The sequence below is a fragment of the Paramacrobiotus metropolitanus genome, unplaced genomic scaffold, assembly GCF_019649055.1.
Source record: "Paramacrobiotus metropolitanus isolate TYO unplaced genomic scaffold, Prichtersi_v1.0 Parri_scaffold0000013, whole genome shotgun sequence".
NCBI classification, from domain to species: Eukaryota; Metazoa; Tardigrada; class Eutardigrada; order Parachela; family Macrobiotidae; genus Paramacrobiotus; species Paramacrobiotus metropolitanus.
The window spans coordinates 393,700-407,188 of record NW_026570233.1 but is presented as its reverse complement, the minus strand read 5'-3'; the positions used below and the strand labels follow the sequence as shown (position 1 = coordinate 407,188).

General features: G+C 42.1%; 1 protein-coding gene and 1 long non-coding RNA gene across 2 annotated transcripts; both read left to right on the top strand.

The window, feature by feature from the left end:
• The first annotated feature begins 7,109 nt into the window (after positions 1 to 7,109).
• Positions 7,110 to 7,635, top strand: LOC129584442 (uncharacterized). Its single transcript, XR_008689893.1, has 3 exons — positions 7,110 to 7,145; positions 7,247 to 7,271; positions 7,547 to 7,635. It is a non-coding gene; the product is annotated as an uncharacterized LOC129584442 (long non-coding RNA).
• On the top strand, positions 7,636 to 12,544 carry LOC129584190 (atrial natriuretic peptide receptor 1-like). Its single transcript, XM_055476310.1, has 16 exons — positions 7,636 to 7,845; positions 8,177 to 8,220; positions 8,293 to 8,331; positions 8,426 to 8,503; positions 8,575 to 8,712; positions 8,828 to 8,878; positions 9,185 to 9,388; positions 9,464 to 9,663; positions 9,816 to 10,071; positions 10,368 to 10,538; positions 10,607 to 10,973; positions 11,158 to 11,491; positions 11,558 to 11,777; positions 12,004 to 12,188; positions 12,269 to 12,407; positions 12,491 to 12,544. Exons 1-16 carry the CDS (start codon positions 7,638 to 7,640, stop codon positions 12,542 to 12,544), a joined length of 2,688 nt encoding a protein of 895 aa, XP_055332285.1. The 5' UTR covers positions 7,636 to 7,637.
• The last annotated feature ends 945 nt before the right edge of the window (positions 12,545 to 13,489 follow it).

Sequence of the window (13,489 nt, the reverse complement as noted above, 5' to 3'; positions counted from 1 at the left end):
ACTTGATGAGAATCATCGTTATTTAAACTGAGCCAGAGGCTTCCATAATCGCTCTATTCTGTTAAAATCATCGGTGTTTATTTGATTATTTTCACATGGACCTATGTATTTTGTGACAAAGCGAAAGCTGAGGGCTGATTTTTCTGCAGTCTTTTTACTGGAAACATCACAGTGCACACTCCGTAACAAGCCATTCATATACGTGATTATCGGTTAGATAAAAAGCTGAAGGTGGATGGTTTTATTTACTACTGTTTAATCGAAGACCGGTGAACAATACCTGTTAATTACAAGAAGGCTGAGGCATTTTTATTGAGCAGTCTATGATAACAACATAACCGAACATCGAGTCGCACAACAAAATAATAATACCTCGTATTATTCGGTTTCCACTGTCGCCGTAGGGATATCTGATGTCAGAAATTATTCAGAATCTTCGTACATGACCATGCAGTACTGTATTATTGTAAACATTAATAAAATATGAACAGCTTTATACGCTTTAGTGCTCTACAACGTACACAACCGTATATTGATTGATTGAATATTATTTCCCCATAGGTACTCCGCGAAATTATTTAACTAATCCTCTGTTTTTACCACATTCTTTGAATTTTCTTCCATTAAGAAAAAGCCATAAAGAGAAAACATGCTTGAGAAATTTATATAAACCACTCGGTCTCAAATGGTGCCCAAACTGGCTGATATTCTGCAAATACTCAACTCGTTTCTCCGTTATAATATTTTTTCAGTCCATAGTATACACCCGCCATCATGAAATTCCTGTCTGTCTGGAACTGGATTACGTTGGGGGTCATGGTATTATGGCGGTAAGCTCAACGCTTTTGGCTTGTAACCTACGAGTAATGGCTTCACCGGGTTCAAAAAATGTTGTTCTCATTCATAAGCAGTTACATTATTTTTTAACAATCCGATAGAGCTTCGTTTATCCTGTAGTTTTAGTGGAAATGTTATATATTATTGAATACCAATTATACCATGAATACTGACCAAAATACCGACCGAATTTAACATATTTACTTTTTTTCAGGTCTCCACAATCGGCGAAGCCAAAAAAAAGTGTGAACCAAACGGCTATATATGAGTGGCCTTCGCCTTCTCCTTCCGCCTTCTCCTTCGCCTCCGCATTCTAGCCGAAAACCTTCTCCTGCGCCTTCTCCTTTTAAGTTTTACGCCTTTTCCTTCTCCTTCCCCTTCCTAATTTTAGGCCTTCGCCTTCTGACTTTGTTCAATGTGAATTTTACAAGATATCATACTACGAAACATGAAAACATCATTGAACAAAAACTGAGCTAATTCTCATTATTTTTATATCCGTTTGCCATTTTCCATTAAATTATTAAATTATTATGAAGGAGTTTGCGGTATACTTATCAGTTTACGGCACTTGACATTTTTAGTAACGTTTTTTTTTTGTGGGAGGCCTTATTTTTCAAACCGGTCAAGGGAAGGGAGCTTATTACGGAGGAAGGGGTGGGGCTTGTTATGGGAAAGGTGCAGATTTCAGGGTTACGGTGGATGTAATTTCCGAAGCGAAACAAAGAAGATACTGTATGAAAGTGTGCTGCATCCAGAAACGGCACCCAGATTTTGATCCAAGGGTGCAACGCCTCGACCCAGCCGTAAAACTTGAAGAGTTTTCCGACATTTATCTGAACGCATTTGCTTCATTTAAGGCCAACAGGAAGTTTCGACCTAATAATTTTCACAGTTTTGCGATTGTTTAACCGGTAACGCTCTAACGGATTTCGCACGCGATACAGTTGCTCTACTAGATAAAAACCTTGTTGAAGGAAGGTCTTTTTGACCACTGGCCAATTACAGACGCCAGAAGGTCATGAACTATTATTAAACTAATTATGATTACGGTACCTACTACCTTGCTATGTGCTATACAGTGTGTAAAAGAATAAAGCTCAATTTTTGTTCAATAATGTCGGAGCGAAGCGAAGGTCCTCTATGTTCACGAATACGGGACTTTCTGTCACGTCGGTCACATCGGTCACGCACAGATAAAGTATTGCGCAATCGTAAATCGCCCAAATGACTTAAGGTGACCACTCCGTAAAGGCGTAAACTACATTTCCCTACCGTTTACTCCGCAGTCCGCACGCTGCCTTTTGCACTACCCTTTGTTCCCTGTACTACCATTTCGGGCACTACCTTTCATTTGGGAAACTATCAATCCATGCTACCGTTAGCGTTGAGATTGCCTTTATGGAATAGACCAAGCGAAAGCATCTTATTGCAGTAAAGCTTTCAAAATAAGAAAACGAAAAAGCGGCACCTTGCAAAGTTTCAAACGCTGCAAGGAAAAACCGACACACCGGCGCTCGATGTTGCTTACGATAGTTACGTATAGGTAACTGCTGATAAGATTCTTTAAATTAAGCAGTAGTTGCAGCTGTTAAAAAAAACGTTGATTCCCGAAATAACGGTGATGTGAAGAAACTGAAAAAGGTCGTGCATGTGCACGCAGATAAAGGGAAAATTAGCCTTCGGAGTGGTCTCCAGAACTTAAATACGCATACACAATGTAATTTATTACTACAGTTTATGTTACACGTGTATAATACACTGTAATATATACTGTAGTAATAAATTTTTGTGATACACAGAACTACGTACGATTTATTATGTATATCGTCTTTTCTATAATCTATCACACGCGGGTTCCACCACGCGCGGGTAGCTTCTTTCTAAAATTACCATAGGTCACCATAGGACAAACTGACAAATGCTTAACTTTCACATGATTACCTTATAAGTGCAGCATCTGCTCTTATGATTTCTACGCAGAAGGCGTGTTTGAAATTACGATGGGATCAAAACTAGAGCAGATCTGCTCAAAGCAGCGGCTCGACCCTTTTACCTCGATTGCCTTTGCCCTTTCAAAATCTACTTATAAATTCTGTTGCTGCCATAATTCAGAAAGGTTAAATTAAAGGTGTCTGGCAATCCGTTCTCTTGCAAAAAGTACAGATATCACGCAGCAGTCCAGCTCCGCCAAGCGTCCATGGCATTTTGCAATGTACTGTCAAATTGGAGGAAAACCTTTTTGGAGGAAGACATTTCAAACTGAAGGAAAATAATACCAACTCTCCGCCTAGCTGTGTACTAGGTATCCGGCAAATAAGTGCACCGCTTTTACCTAATTTTTGATTTCATATCTCATCTTTTAAAATAATAACTGGAGGTTGCTTTAGCCAGGCAATCATTCTCAAAACGGGATATACCGCTTAACATACAAGTCTGTGGGACAAACACGTTGTTCGGAGGTCTAATCGAGCACAGTTTCGGGCAGGAATTTTTTTCTACAGCTACCATACGCCTCTCAAATCATATAAGAATTCCAAAAAAGCCCACACGAAAATATCGTTTGGTACAGGCTTTATCTGCAGGTATACCCACGCCAGAAATGACCACTACCCCCTCCTCTTAATCGCTCCTTGAACAGTAACTAAACATCAAATGATTCCGATTTTAGTATTGCTGAATCCGCATTAAAACGTTTCATCAGAAAAGCAAAAAATATACGAAAACGTAACAACGCACAAAGTGACAGCAGTATTTTTAAATTTATGTTATGCAGCTGTCCGCGTGTGAAGGAGCAGTCAGTTTTACGGATATTACAGTACTGCAGTAAAAGGAATACTTGCTCAGTGCTTCACTTCCCTACGTGTAATTCACTTCCTCAATTCTTGATACTTCTCTAATTAATAGTGCTAGCTTCGCTTCGGTCTTTCAGTGCTAGCCAACAGCGGTGCACTTCCCTAGTTACCGTACCTACTACCTTGCTATGTGCTTTACAGTGTGTAAAAGAATAAAGCTCGATTTTTGTTCAATAATGTTTTCATTTTCCGTGTTGCGAAATCTTGTGTAATTCACATTGAGCAAAGTCAGAAGGCGAAGGCCTAAAATTAGGAAGGGGAAGGAGAAGGAAAAGGCGTAAAACTTAAAAGGAGAAGGCGCAGGAGAAGGTTTTCGGCTAGAATGCGGAGGCGAAGGAGAAGGCGGAAGGAGAAGGCGAAGGCCACTCATATATAGCCGAACCAAACCCCTTGAATGACATTGTGGTCTGTCACTGAGACAGCAAACGATTGCGTCGCAGATAGCAATGGTTAATTAAAACTGAATACCATGTGCTAAAAACATTATACCGGTAACTACATCAACATGAATAATGCGACAGTTTGGCACATTTCGATATGACGTACTTGTACAGAAAGAAATTTATATTAGTAGAACTACTCGAACCTAGATCTTTTATGATCTTCATTTTTCAATTGAATGCGTCGCTAGATGCTTTTGGCCGACATAAATTTGCCTGCTTGTAAAGCAGGCAGTGAATTTGGTGGTTTTTATTCGTATCCGCTAGATTCGAATAAGTTTAGAGTCTTTTGACTCAGTTCACGAAATGTATGCTGTCCGGGCCCAAATTAAAGACACGTAATGTTTTCGTTAGATTTTCGGTCCAGTTGGTAATTTATGCAAATACGCACCTATACACATGAACACGTGGTAAAGTAGAATATTTTTAAAACAATTCGTTCATTTCAGCTTGAAATGCTCCCGGTATAATAGAAGCACTGGTACTGGATTTACTTTCTTATTAAAACGGTACCGTTATTTTATTCGGGAATAGTACTGAGTTGCTAACACAGAAGTTCTTCTTTTACTTACAGATAATTAATCTGTTAACATAAAACTTTAACCTTTTGTGATTAAAAGGAATAGATGAAAGAGTTTCCTCTCGGCGTAGATCTGATTAAAACGACTTCTCGTCCTTATGAAGCTTTGGCCATACTTATTCAAAATTAACAAATTAACGCAGAACCATATCGTCGATAAATTATAAGCGACACACACGATCATAACAAGTTACTGCAAATTTGCAACCATCCTGCATGTATAATTGTGCACAGACACAGTGGACTATAATCATATCGGCGATTAAATTAAAGCCCGTGGATGGCTTTACTGTGGTTATTTGTTGATCGGAAACCGCAAAACTATTTTTACAGGAGGGAGGCAGTAAAATAGAAGGATGCCGGTAAGACGTCCTTTGCAATTATTTTTTGCACACGAGGAAGTTAGGATAGAAGTCAGTTCAGACGGAGCTAAGACAGCGGTAAATGCAGGATAAAGAAGACGACAAACTTAACCGCGTCTGGCTGTCTTGATGCCGATCCCTTATCCTCTTTTAGGCAACAACGCTGGGTTCAGGACTCTATGAGTCACTGGATAGACTTTCATTGGTTAGATTGAAGGAATTGTAGACGCAACAAGCGCACATGCTCACCGGTGAGAACACCACGGGATCTTTAACCGAACCCGGAAAACAGCAACGGACCTTTGCACTAATGCACAGAGTCAAACAAACTGACCGAATAAAGACGTTATCGATCCTCAATATAAACCTCTGTTCGGCCCAGAACATCACCTTTTCGAAAGGATCAGGCAGCAATGATTTAACCTGGAAGTGTTCTCCGATAAATAATTAAATGACAATCTCCGTAACCGTACGCAATACTGTTAGCTTTCAATCACTCGTGCAAGAAAAACCGTTGCCGAATCTGTGCAGCGACAATTTATCATTTTATCGAGGATGGCGACAGCGGCGCATCACTTCAGCAGGGTGCATTATCCTGCAATAAAACTTCAGGTACTTAGTGGACCGCTTCTAAGCCTCTCAAAAAGCTTCTTGCCAGGTGTCTCATCTTCAAAAAAAACCCGCCTAAAGCCGCTTTTCAAAACGCTCCACAGTAATTCATCAGCAAAATCTAAGCTGCATATAATTAATTTCCTGCACGATAGTTTTGCCGTGCTATTCGGAACTGGATTTTATTGATCTGATTGCTTTTCCGCTCAACTCGTGACAGCCTTTTCATTCTCTTTTGAACTTCATGTGAAACAAGTGTTAGCGCCAGTGTGACCCGTACGTTCTGCAGTTCGTAAACATTACTTAGCGATTTCACGAGTAATTTCTCTAATCGCAGCCGTATTCAGCCGGTCTTTTGCCGGTGCCGGTGGAGCGAGGGACGACAGACGAAAGGCTTCCGTGCGGCATCTTTCCTGCCAGTAATCCTCTTATTAACCGCTCCCACATCATCTGTCTGAATAATGGAAGATGGCACATCGCGCGGATACGGGAAGCCGGTTTCATTTTCCTTACCGCATGGCATCTTTAAATCCCTTCTCCGCTGCAGGAATTGATGTCGCGGTGTGTAAGGCATTCCATGCACAACGCGAGACGCAGGCATAATGATGGAAAGTAAACTATTCCTATGCCTGTTTATAATAGCGTTCTATAATGTAGTGACTAGCATGAGGTATCCGAAATTGAACATCGTCACCATCACGGACGGTCCCTTCCAGGGTTCCGGTATTGCGCCCATGCAGAGCACCTTTCGGGTGGCGATTGACAATATGCGGCAAAAGTATCGCGGACTGTATGAGGATTATTCCGAGACGCACGGCCATCGAGGACAATGCGACCGCTTGTCGGATCGAGGAAACGTCATTGTGCTGAATCTCCTGCAGCAGTGGTACGGCAGCGGAGTGTTCAATCAAAACGGACTAACGGTCATCCTTACATCCGGTAAACAAAATGCGTCACTGTACTCTACCTATGACAAACTTATTGACTATCATAAGCCTGTAATATTTAGTAATGCTCCAAGCCTCTAACACAAATCAGTTTAAAATTTTAATTACTACATTCATAGGAGTGATAAATTAATGTAGAAAGACCTTCGGTTTCATAACCATTAGTGTTTATACAAGGGTAAACGCAAGACCCATGTGTCGTGGCACCATTAAATATGCAGAACATCGCAGTATTTAATCATTATTAGTATTAGTTTTTAATTAATCACATATCTTTTTAACTACCATTCTGTGCATGTTGCTAATTACAACGAAATCCAGTACAAACGCATTTAATAAACGGATTGAATTCGAATCATGCGCCTTTCTTTAAATAACGAATCATCCTGTCTCTTTACAGAAAAAAGTTTAGGTTAACGATGATTAACGCGTAATTGCAAGAGGGTCATTCCTGACGGTCTTTTGTTTTACAGTTTGTGCGCCGGCTTACCTTGTAATTGGAGATTTCGCAAGAGGTCAGATAGATCGTATTTCATTTATAAATTGAATCTTTCTTGCTAAAAAGTACGGAATTAGACGCGCCGGCAATAAGTGTAACTTGTCTGTTTTTTTGCAGAAATGGATTTGCTGACTGTTGCATGGTAAGATTTGGCGCTGTTCTTTTTAATTTCTCATCATTATTACATAGTATCTGAGCTTGTTAATATTAATGAGAAATTCATTCATATAACCGCCAGCTTAATTGTCGACGTGTGCGAGATTACCGTGAACTTCGATTTTGCTTCCTACGCATCTTTTTTATCGTACACCACGCGGAACGTGGCAGTTATTGTTCTTACTAAAGCCTATAGCGTAATCCTTCTGAGTATGCGGTTATGCGTGACAGCCGTTAAGCTGATGGAGAGAACTCTTGCAGTGGATCGGTGGAGATCAGCCAGCGCTACCCGAACGCCATTGCCGTAACGCTGGGATCCGTGAAGACTTACGCGGAAGCGTATACAACCGTCATGAGCCACTTTCAGTGGAGGACAGTGGCGGTAATAAACGACCGTTTAAGCCAGTCTGTGTTCGGGGCCCGTAGCACAGAAATGTGCCGTGGTCCAGTGGAGAGACTGCAGGATCTGGCGGCGGAGTTCAATTTCCTTATCGTCGATACGGACTCCACACTGGGATCGTTTCGGAAAGCGCTACAGGAAGCCCGCCAACATAGCCGCGGTACGCAATTAGATAACTGGGAAACTGTCGTGCATTTTGGGTGCACCGAAATAACCGAACTTACCTAAGTGCTTGCTGGGAGCAGTTTCGTTAATATGACTGTATGAGTGTGAATCCAGTTACTAAACCTACAAAAGTCCAGAGCCGTCGATAAGATACATTTATTGAAATTAAAAACTTTAATATACTGCATTTTTAGACCGTAAGGCTTTTATTGATAGTTGTCTGCATGCTTTGGTCTTAGATCGCTTGAATATTAACGTATCACAGATTCCGTCGTGTTATGGTATATGACATTAATCTCCGTCTGTTTTACGGTTTCTTTCTACAGTGATCCTCTGCTGTACACTGCATACTGGGATGCGCCGACTTCTGGTAATCCGCTTTGCTTTGGTTTATACTGCATTTTGGAGCAATAAAACTGACAACTATTTTCTTTTAATACAGGCTGACGCGTATGACCTCAATATGACATCCGGAGATCATGTAAGCCGCTCTAACGCCGGCTATCGAAGACGTATCACTGTATTCCAGCACCATAGACATGTGATCCAGTGTGATATGTTGCCTGTTGCGTTAGGTGTTCGTGTACTTGTACGAATTCCAGATCCCTCTGGAATATCCTTTATCCTGGCAGCATGACGATGCTCTGGACGAGGTGAAAAGCCAGCGAGTCGGTTCATATTCGGTGAACGGTAAAATCCGTTAATCTGTGCGGTGTCTCTTTAGAAAGTCTGGTATGGCATTCAGAGCGTAATCAGTATCCGTTCAGCCGTGGTCGACTGGACGAAATATGATGCCACGGCGGAAGCTATTAATGCTCGACGAAAAGAGATTTTCGGTACACAACCGAATCCGGAGAATAAGGTTCGTCGTCTTTACGTTTCCTCGGGCTGAAAATGTCTCTTTTAATTATCACATCATCAAAACATAATCGGCAGATTTACTGGATAGCTTAATCGTGGAATTATTGTTCTTGCAGTTCAATGAATTCGCTATGATCTGTTATGAAGCGGCAGAAGTATTATCTTACGTGAGTTTCGCAGGTTTCTAGCTTGCAGATTCACACCATTACAATTACTCTAATAGATAAGAAAAATGAAATCTTTGGCTAAATACAAACTTATTATACAGTTGAATAAAAATGCTGTATGGATTCGTCTTGTTTATCATTTGATGTACTTTATTTTCCACAGTGGCGTAATATGCCAAAACTTAAATTTTTAGTGAAACCTAACCTGCTAGACAATACGATTGGAAACACAAATTTTTGAAAGTCTGACATTACAAGTCGAATGCATAAGTCAACGGATGCACTTCGTGTTGATAATGTTTGTAGGGTCTGAATGCGACTCTTAATTCCGACCAGACAATACTGACTAATGATAACGGTATGCTACACATTGAGCGAAACCAGTTTACCAAGAGTATCATCGGGAAAACACTGCACCTGAGCTTTCGCGACGCGAGTTTTCTACCGTCCGGACAGCGCAGACCGGAAATTGTCGTGCAGCAGTTCAATGCGCTTGCCAATGATTTCGTTGTGCGTCTCCCGAAAACTTTCTCGTACATGTTACGCGTACGTTCAGTCGTTGTTCAGTATGATGATTTTACATAGGACGTTTTCCACTATGACTCCGTCTCGCAAAGTTTAATTCCCGTTCCTGGTCGTTCCATTGAGTGGCCCAACGGCATCAAGCCGGTGGATCGCCCGGTGTGTGGTATGCGCGGTGAACTGTGCGGGACCAACTGGAAACCCGGCACTACTGTGGCCATTGTCATTGTGGCCGTTGTCGTCCTGGTCATAACCTTTATCTGGTATTATGACGCTTCGTTTGCCGCTAACTACTTCTCTGTCAATGCACAATTTACGGTTTCGCTTAGTTAAATTTTTTTACTGCATTTTTCAACTACAAATACTCCAGTTTTACAAATTTTTGTGTGAATACTCCAACGGTCGTCGTTTTTAGCTGCCGTATTCGAAGAGCCCGTCATGCAACGAGATGGTGGGAAATCAAGGAGGGCGGTCCGAGTACCGACGGCTACAGTGTACTGCCGGTGAAATCCACCAATCTGTCGTCCTTGTCGGCTAATCAAGACACTACAGCCAAACTTACACAACGTTTGTTTCTGGTGAATGGCGTTAAAGCCTACAGAAGGACGCTGCTGTGGGATCCACAATGGCAGTGTTCGGCTGGCAAAAGGCTGAACCAGTATTTACTCCAGGTAGACAGCTTGTAACGAAATTATTGCATCACTGCAGTCGCAGTGCGTGCCGATATGCTTTGGTCTATTGCCAACTTGATAATAAAGTGCTTGTAAAGTTACCTTTAAGCTTTAATAAATAGTCATATTAACCATTTATGTTATCACCCTCTTTCCCGAATTTTAAACTGGACAGCTATAAATTTGGCTGATTGTTTTACTTTACACATGACACCTAACAGGTTTTATATTTGAGCAGCAAAGCCAACCTCTCTTCCTTATAATGAAATCCGCTGAATTTGCTTGTTTCTTCGCAGTTGAAAAGACTAGATCATGAAAATATCAACGCTTTTGTTGGACTATCAATTGACATCCGCCCGCCGACAATCTATTTCCAATTCTGCTCCAAGGGATCCGTAGAGAATCTCATGGAAAACGTTACCATCGATTACACTCTCAAATTATCCCTCATCCAAAATTTAATTGCGGTGCGCTTACTTTTCCTGAAATGGAACAATAATAGCATTATTTTATTATTGTTTATTATTCCTGGTAGGGATTATCTTACCTTCATCTGTCGGCGATTAAATTACACGGCAACCTGCAGAGCAGCAAGTGCTTAGTCGATCATTACTTTACGCTGAAGATCTCCGATTATGGGCAAGAAAAGCTGAGTGTGCTCTTGCGGAAGAAGCAGCTGCGGCATTTGCGCTGGGAGTTGACGGTGAAGCGGCCTTTCTTCCCGGTCAACGTTTGGATGGCGCCGGAAGTAATGAGAGGCCACGCACCGATGCCGGCTTGTGATGTTTATGCTGCGGGAATTGTTTGCCATCAGATTGTTATGGAATGTAGCGCGTTTGGGTTGGACTGCTATGGAACACGATGGGAGTCTTTGATGGATATTAAAGCACTGACCATCAATGGTAAATCGGTAAATTAAAGCGTACTGAAAGCTTCAAAACTAAGACATATTTTACTGACTACCGTTTGGAAAGATAAAACCTAAAAATTTAAAAACGGCGTTCCTAGCCAAAAAAGCGAAAGCACTAGTTTTTGCTTGCTGATGCAAACAGGAATGCAGCTACCGCAGGGCAATTATTTTAACAGAAGTTATAAAGAGAATACGCACCGGACAAGTTCCGCCATTTCGTCCCTCGTTTCCCGAAGAGTTTCGAGAAGGAAACTGGAAACTTTTGATGGATTTAATTGTCCGGTGTTGGACCGAAACACCGGATACCCGGCCTAACAGTGCCGATCTCAACAAAGAACTGGCCAAATTATGCAGCGCATTCGATGGGTTTTCGGGCCCATTACTGGATCGCATACTGCGGCGGCTAGAAAATTACTCCACCGCGCTAGAGCGAAAGGTCGCTGATAAAGTGTACCAAGTCCTTGAAGAACAAGAGCGCTGTGATGAGTTGCTGAAGGAGATGTTGCCCAGGTATGCGGAGCAGAAATACCACTGACACAGGCAATTACGGCGTTACCTCCGTTAACCGTTTTGCAGTCCTGTCGTACAGCAACTGCGGCAAGGTCGCGTGGTCGTGCCGGAAGTGGTGGAGGAGGCCACTGTGTTGTTCTGTGATATCGAAGGGTTTGCGGAGTTTGTGACGGTTTCGACAGCGGAAAAGGTCTTTCGGTTCCTGGATGCGGTGTATGTGCTGTTCGATCGGGTGGTAACGACACGGTCAGTCTACAAGATGGAGACCATCAGCAGCTGCTATATTGTAAGTTTGAAGTGCTAATAACTACCAGTTAGTGTAATACTATTACTGGATGTCGCCAATGCACGAACTACGAAGTAATTATGCTGCAGCTTTCACTTACTTCATACAGAAAAAAGCTCTTCTAATAACGTGCAGTTTTGTCTCTCGCGCAACATAAAAGTCATTACGAAACTGAGCTGGGCAAATCGATTTTGCTAAGAGGCATTACTTTTTGACAATGTTGCAGGTGGTTAGCGGATTGGTGCTGCAGCTCGGAACCCATCATGCAGAAGAAGTGTGCCGTACCGCACTGGCTCTGCACCAGACTTTCCGGGAGAACTGCGCCATCTACAATATGGAGTTTTCCGCTGGCATCCACAGCGGTCCGGTTGCAGTTGGTGTCGTCGGCGCAAAACGTCCACGATATTGTTTGTAAGTGGTTATTTTTGGTACAAACATTGTTGTGGTTACGTTTTCAAGAATATTACTGTATGCTGATTATCGTGATGCAGATTCGGCGACACGGTTAACGTTGCCTCCAGAATGCAGGCCAGCAGTCAGCCGTCCTGCATCCATGTCAGCGGTAAAACCGCCAGCATTACCAATGCACCGGAATGTGCCTTTGAGTTGCGGGGAACTATGGAAATCAAGGTTATTACTAGTACTCTCAGAGGCTGTTGGATGTGTTCGGCAACGGACGGGAATAATGTGAGCGCTGACTGTATTGTTTGTAGGGTAAAGGGGAAATGATCACGTATTGGCTCGTGCAAGCGGCTGGACAATCTTGAAGCGTAATTGTGCTGCTTCAGGCTTATCATTCTTTACTTGTGTGAAGTGGCATTCGGATCTTAGATGGTCATCCTTTTTTTATTCTTTGGAAAGAACGGGAAATAAATCTGGGCGGAAACACGCAGAGAAATGCTAATGCAAGCCGCTTGATGCGGCGATGATCGCTGACCGACCATTATCGCAGCAAAGCAACAAAAAGCTTGCCACGCTGCAACGATACCGGCTGCTTCGTGATTTTTACACACAACATGAACAAACGCCTACCCCAGCTATTTCAACCCATACTGTAGCACACTTCTTCGGTTCTTTCTTTGACAAAAAGTAATGATTGTGTGTTTCACTTAGAAGATCGTGCCGGCATTTGTATTTAAATGAGTAGTTGCATAAGGCCTCATTGACTTTGAAGCATTTTGCTGGATTCACCGATACCAGCATCATGGCGAACAGCCACAGCTTGTAAAGGTTACACGCAAAGGAACCCAAATGCCGCAGCTTAGAAGTTGTCATTGCAATAGACTACGAGTCAACGTTGACTCGATCAAAGCTGACAAAAAAATTTACCCCAGAATTATTTCATCAGTAAATGGCAATGCTTTTCTACATAATTTGTTAAATGACTGCTGTAGCGCTTTTAGTTCCTCATGGATTAAAATTAGGCTGACCATAAGTTTAATCAGCACAACTTACCATAGTTTTGCGTACGTATAACGTCGACGACTTAAATATCCGTACTGGAGCACAAGAATGGCCATGAAAACTAAAATCCTCCCTGGCCCAAAATTTCCTGTAAGAAGCACGGCTCTAGACTTTCTAACAGTCGCGGGACTTACGGAAGAGAGTCAGATCAGAGAGCAGGAACATGTTGGCAGCCGCTGGTATGATTATTATCCGGTTATAATATAGCAAATATCTCAGCAGTGTTAATAAGCCAAATACGTAAAGCT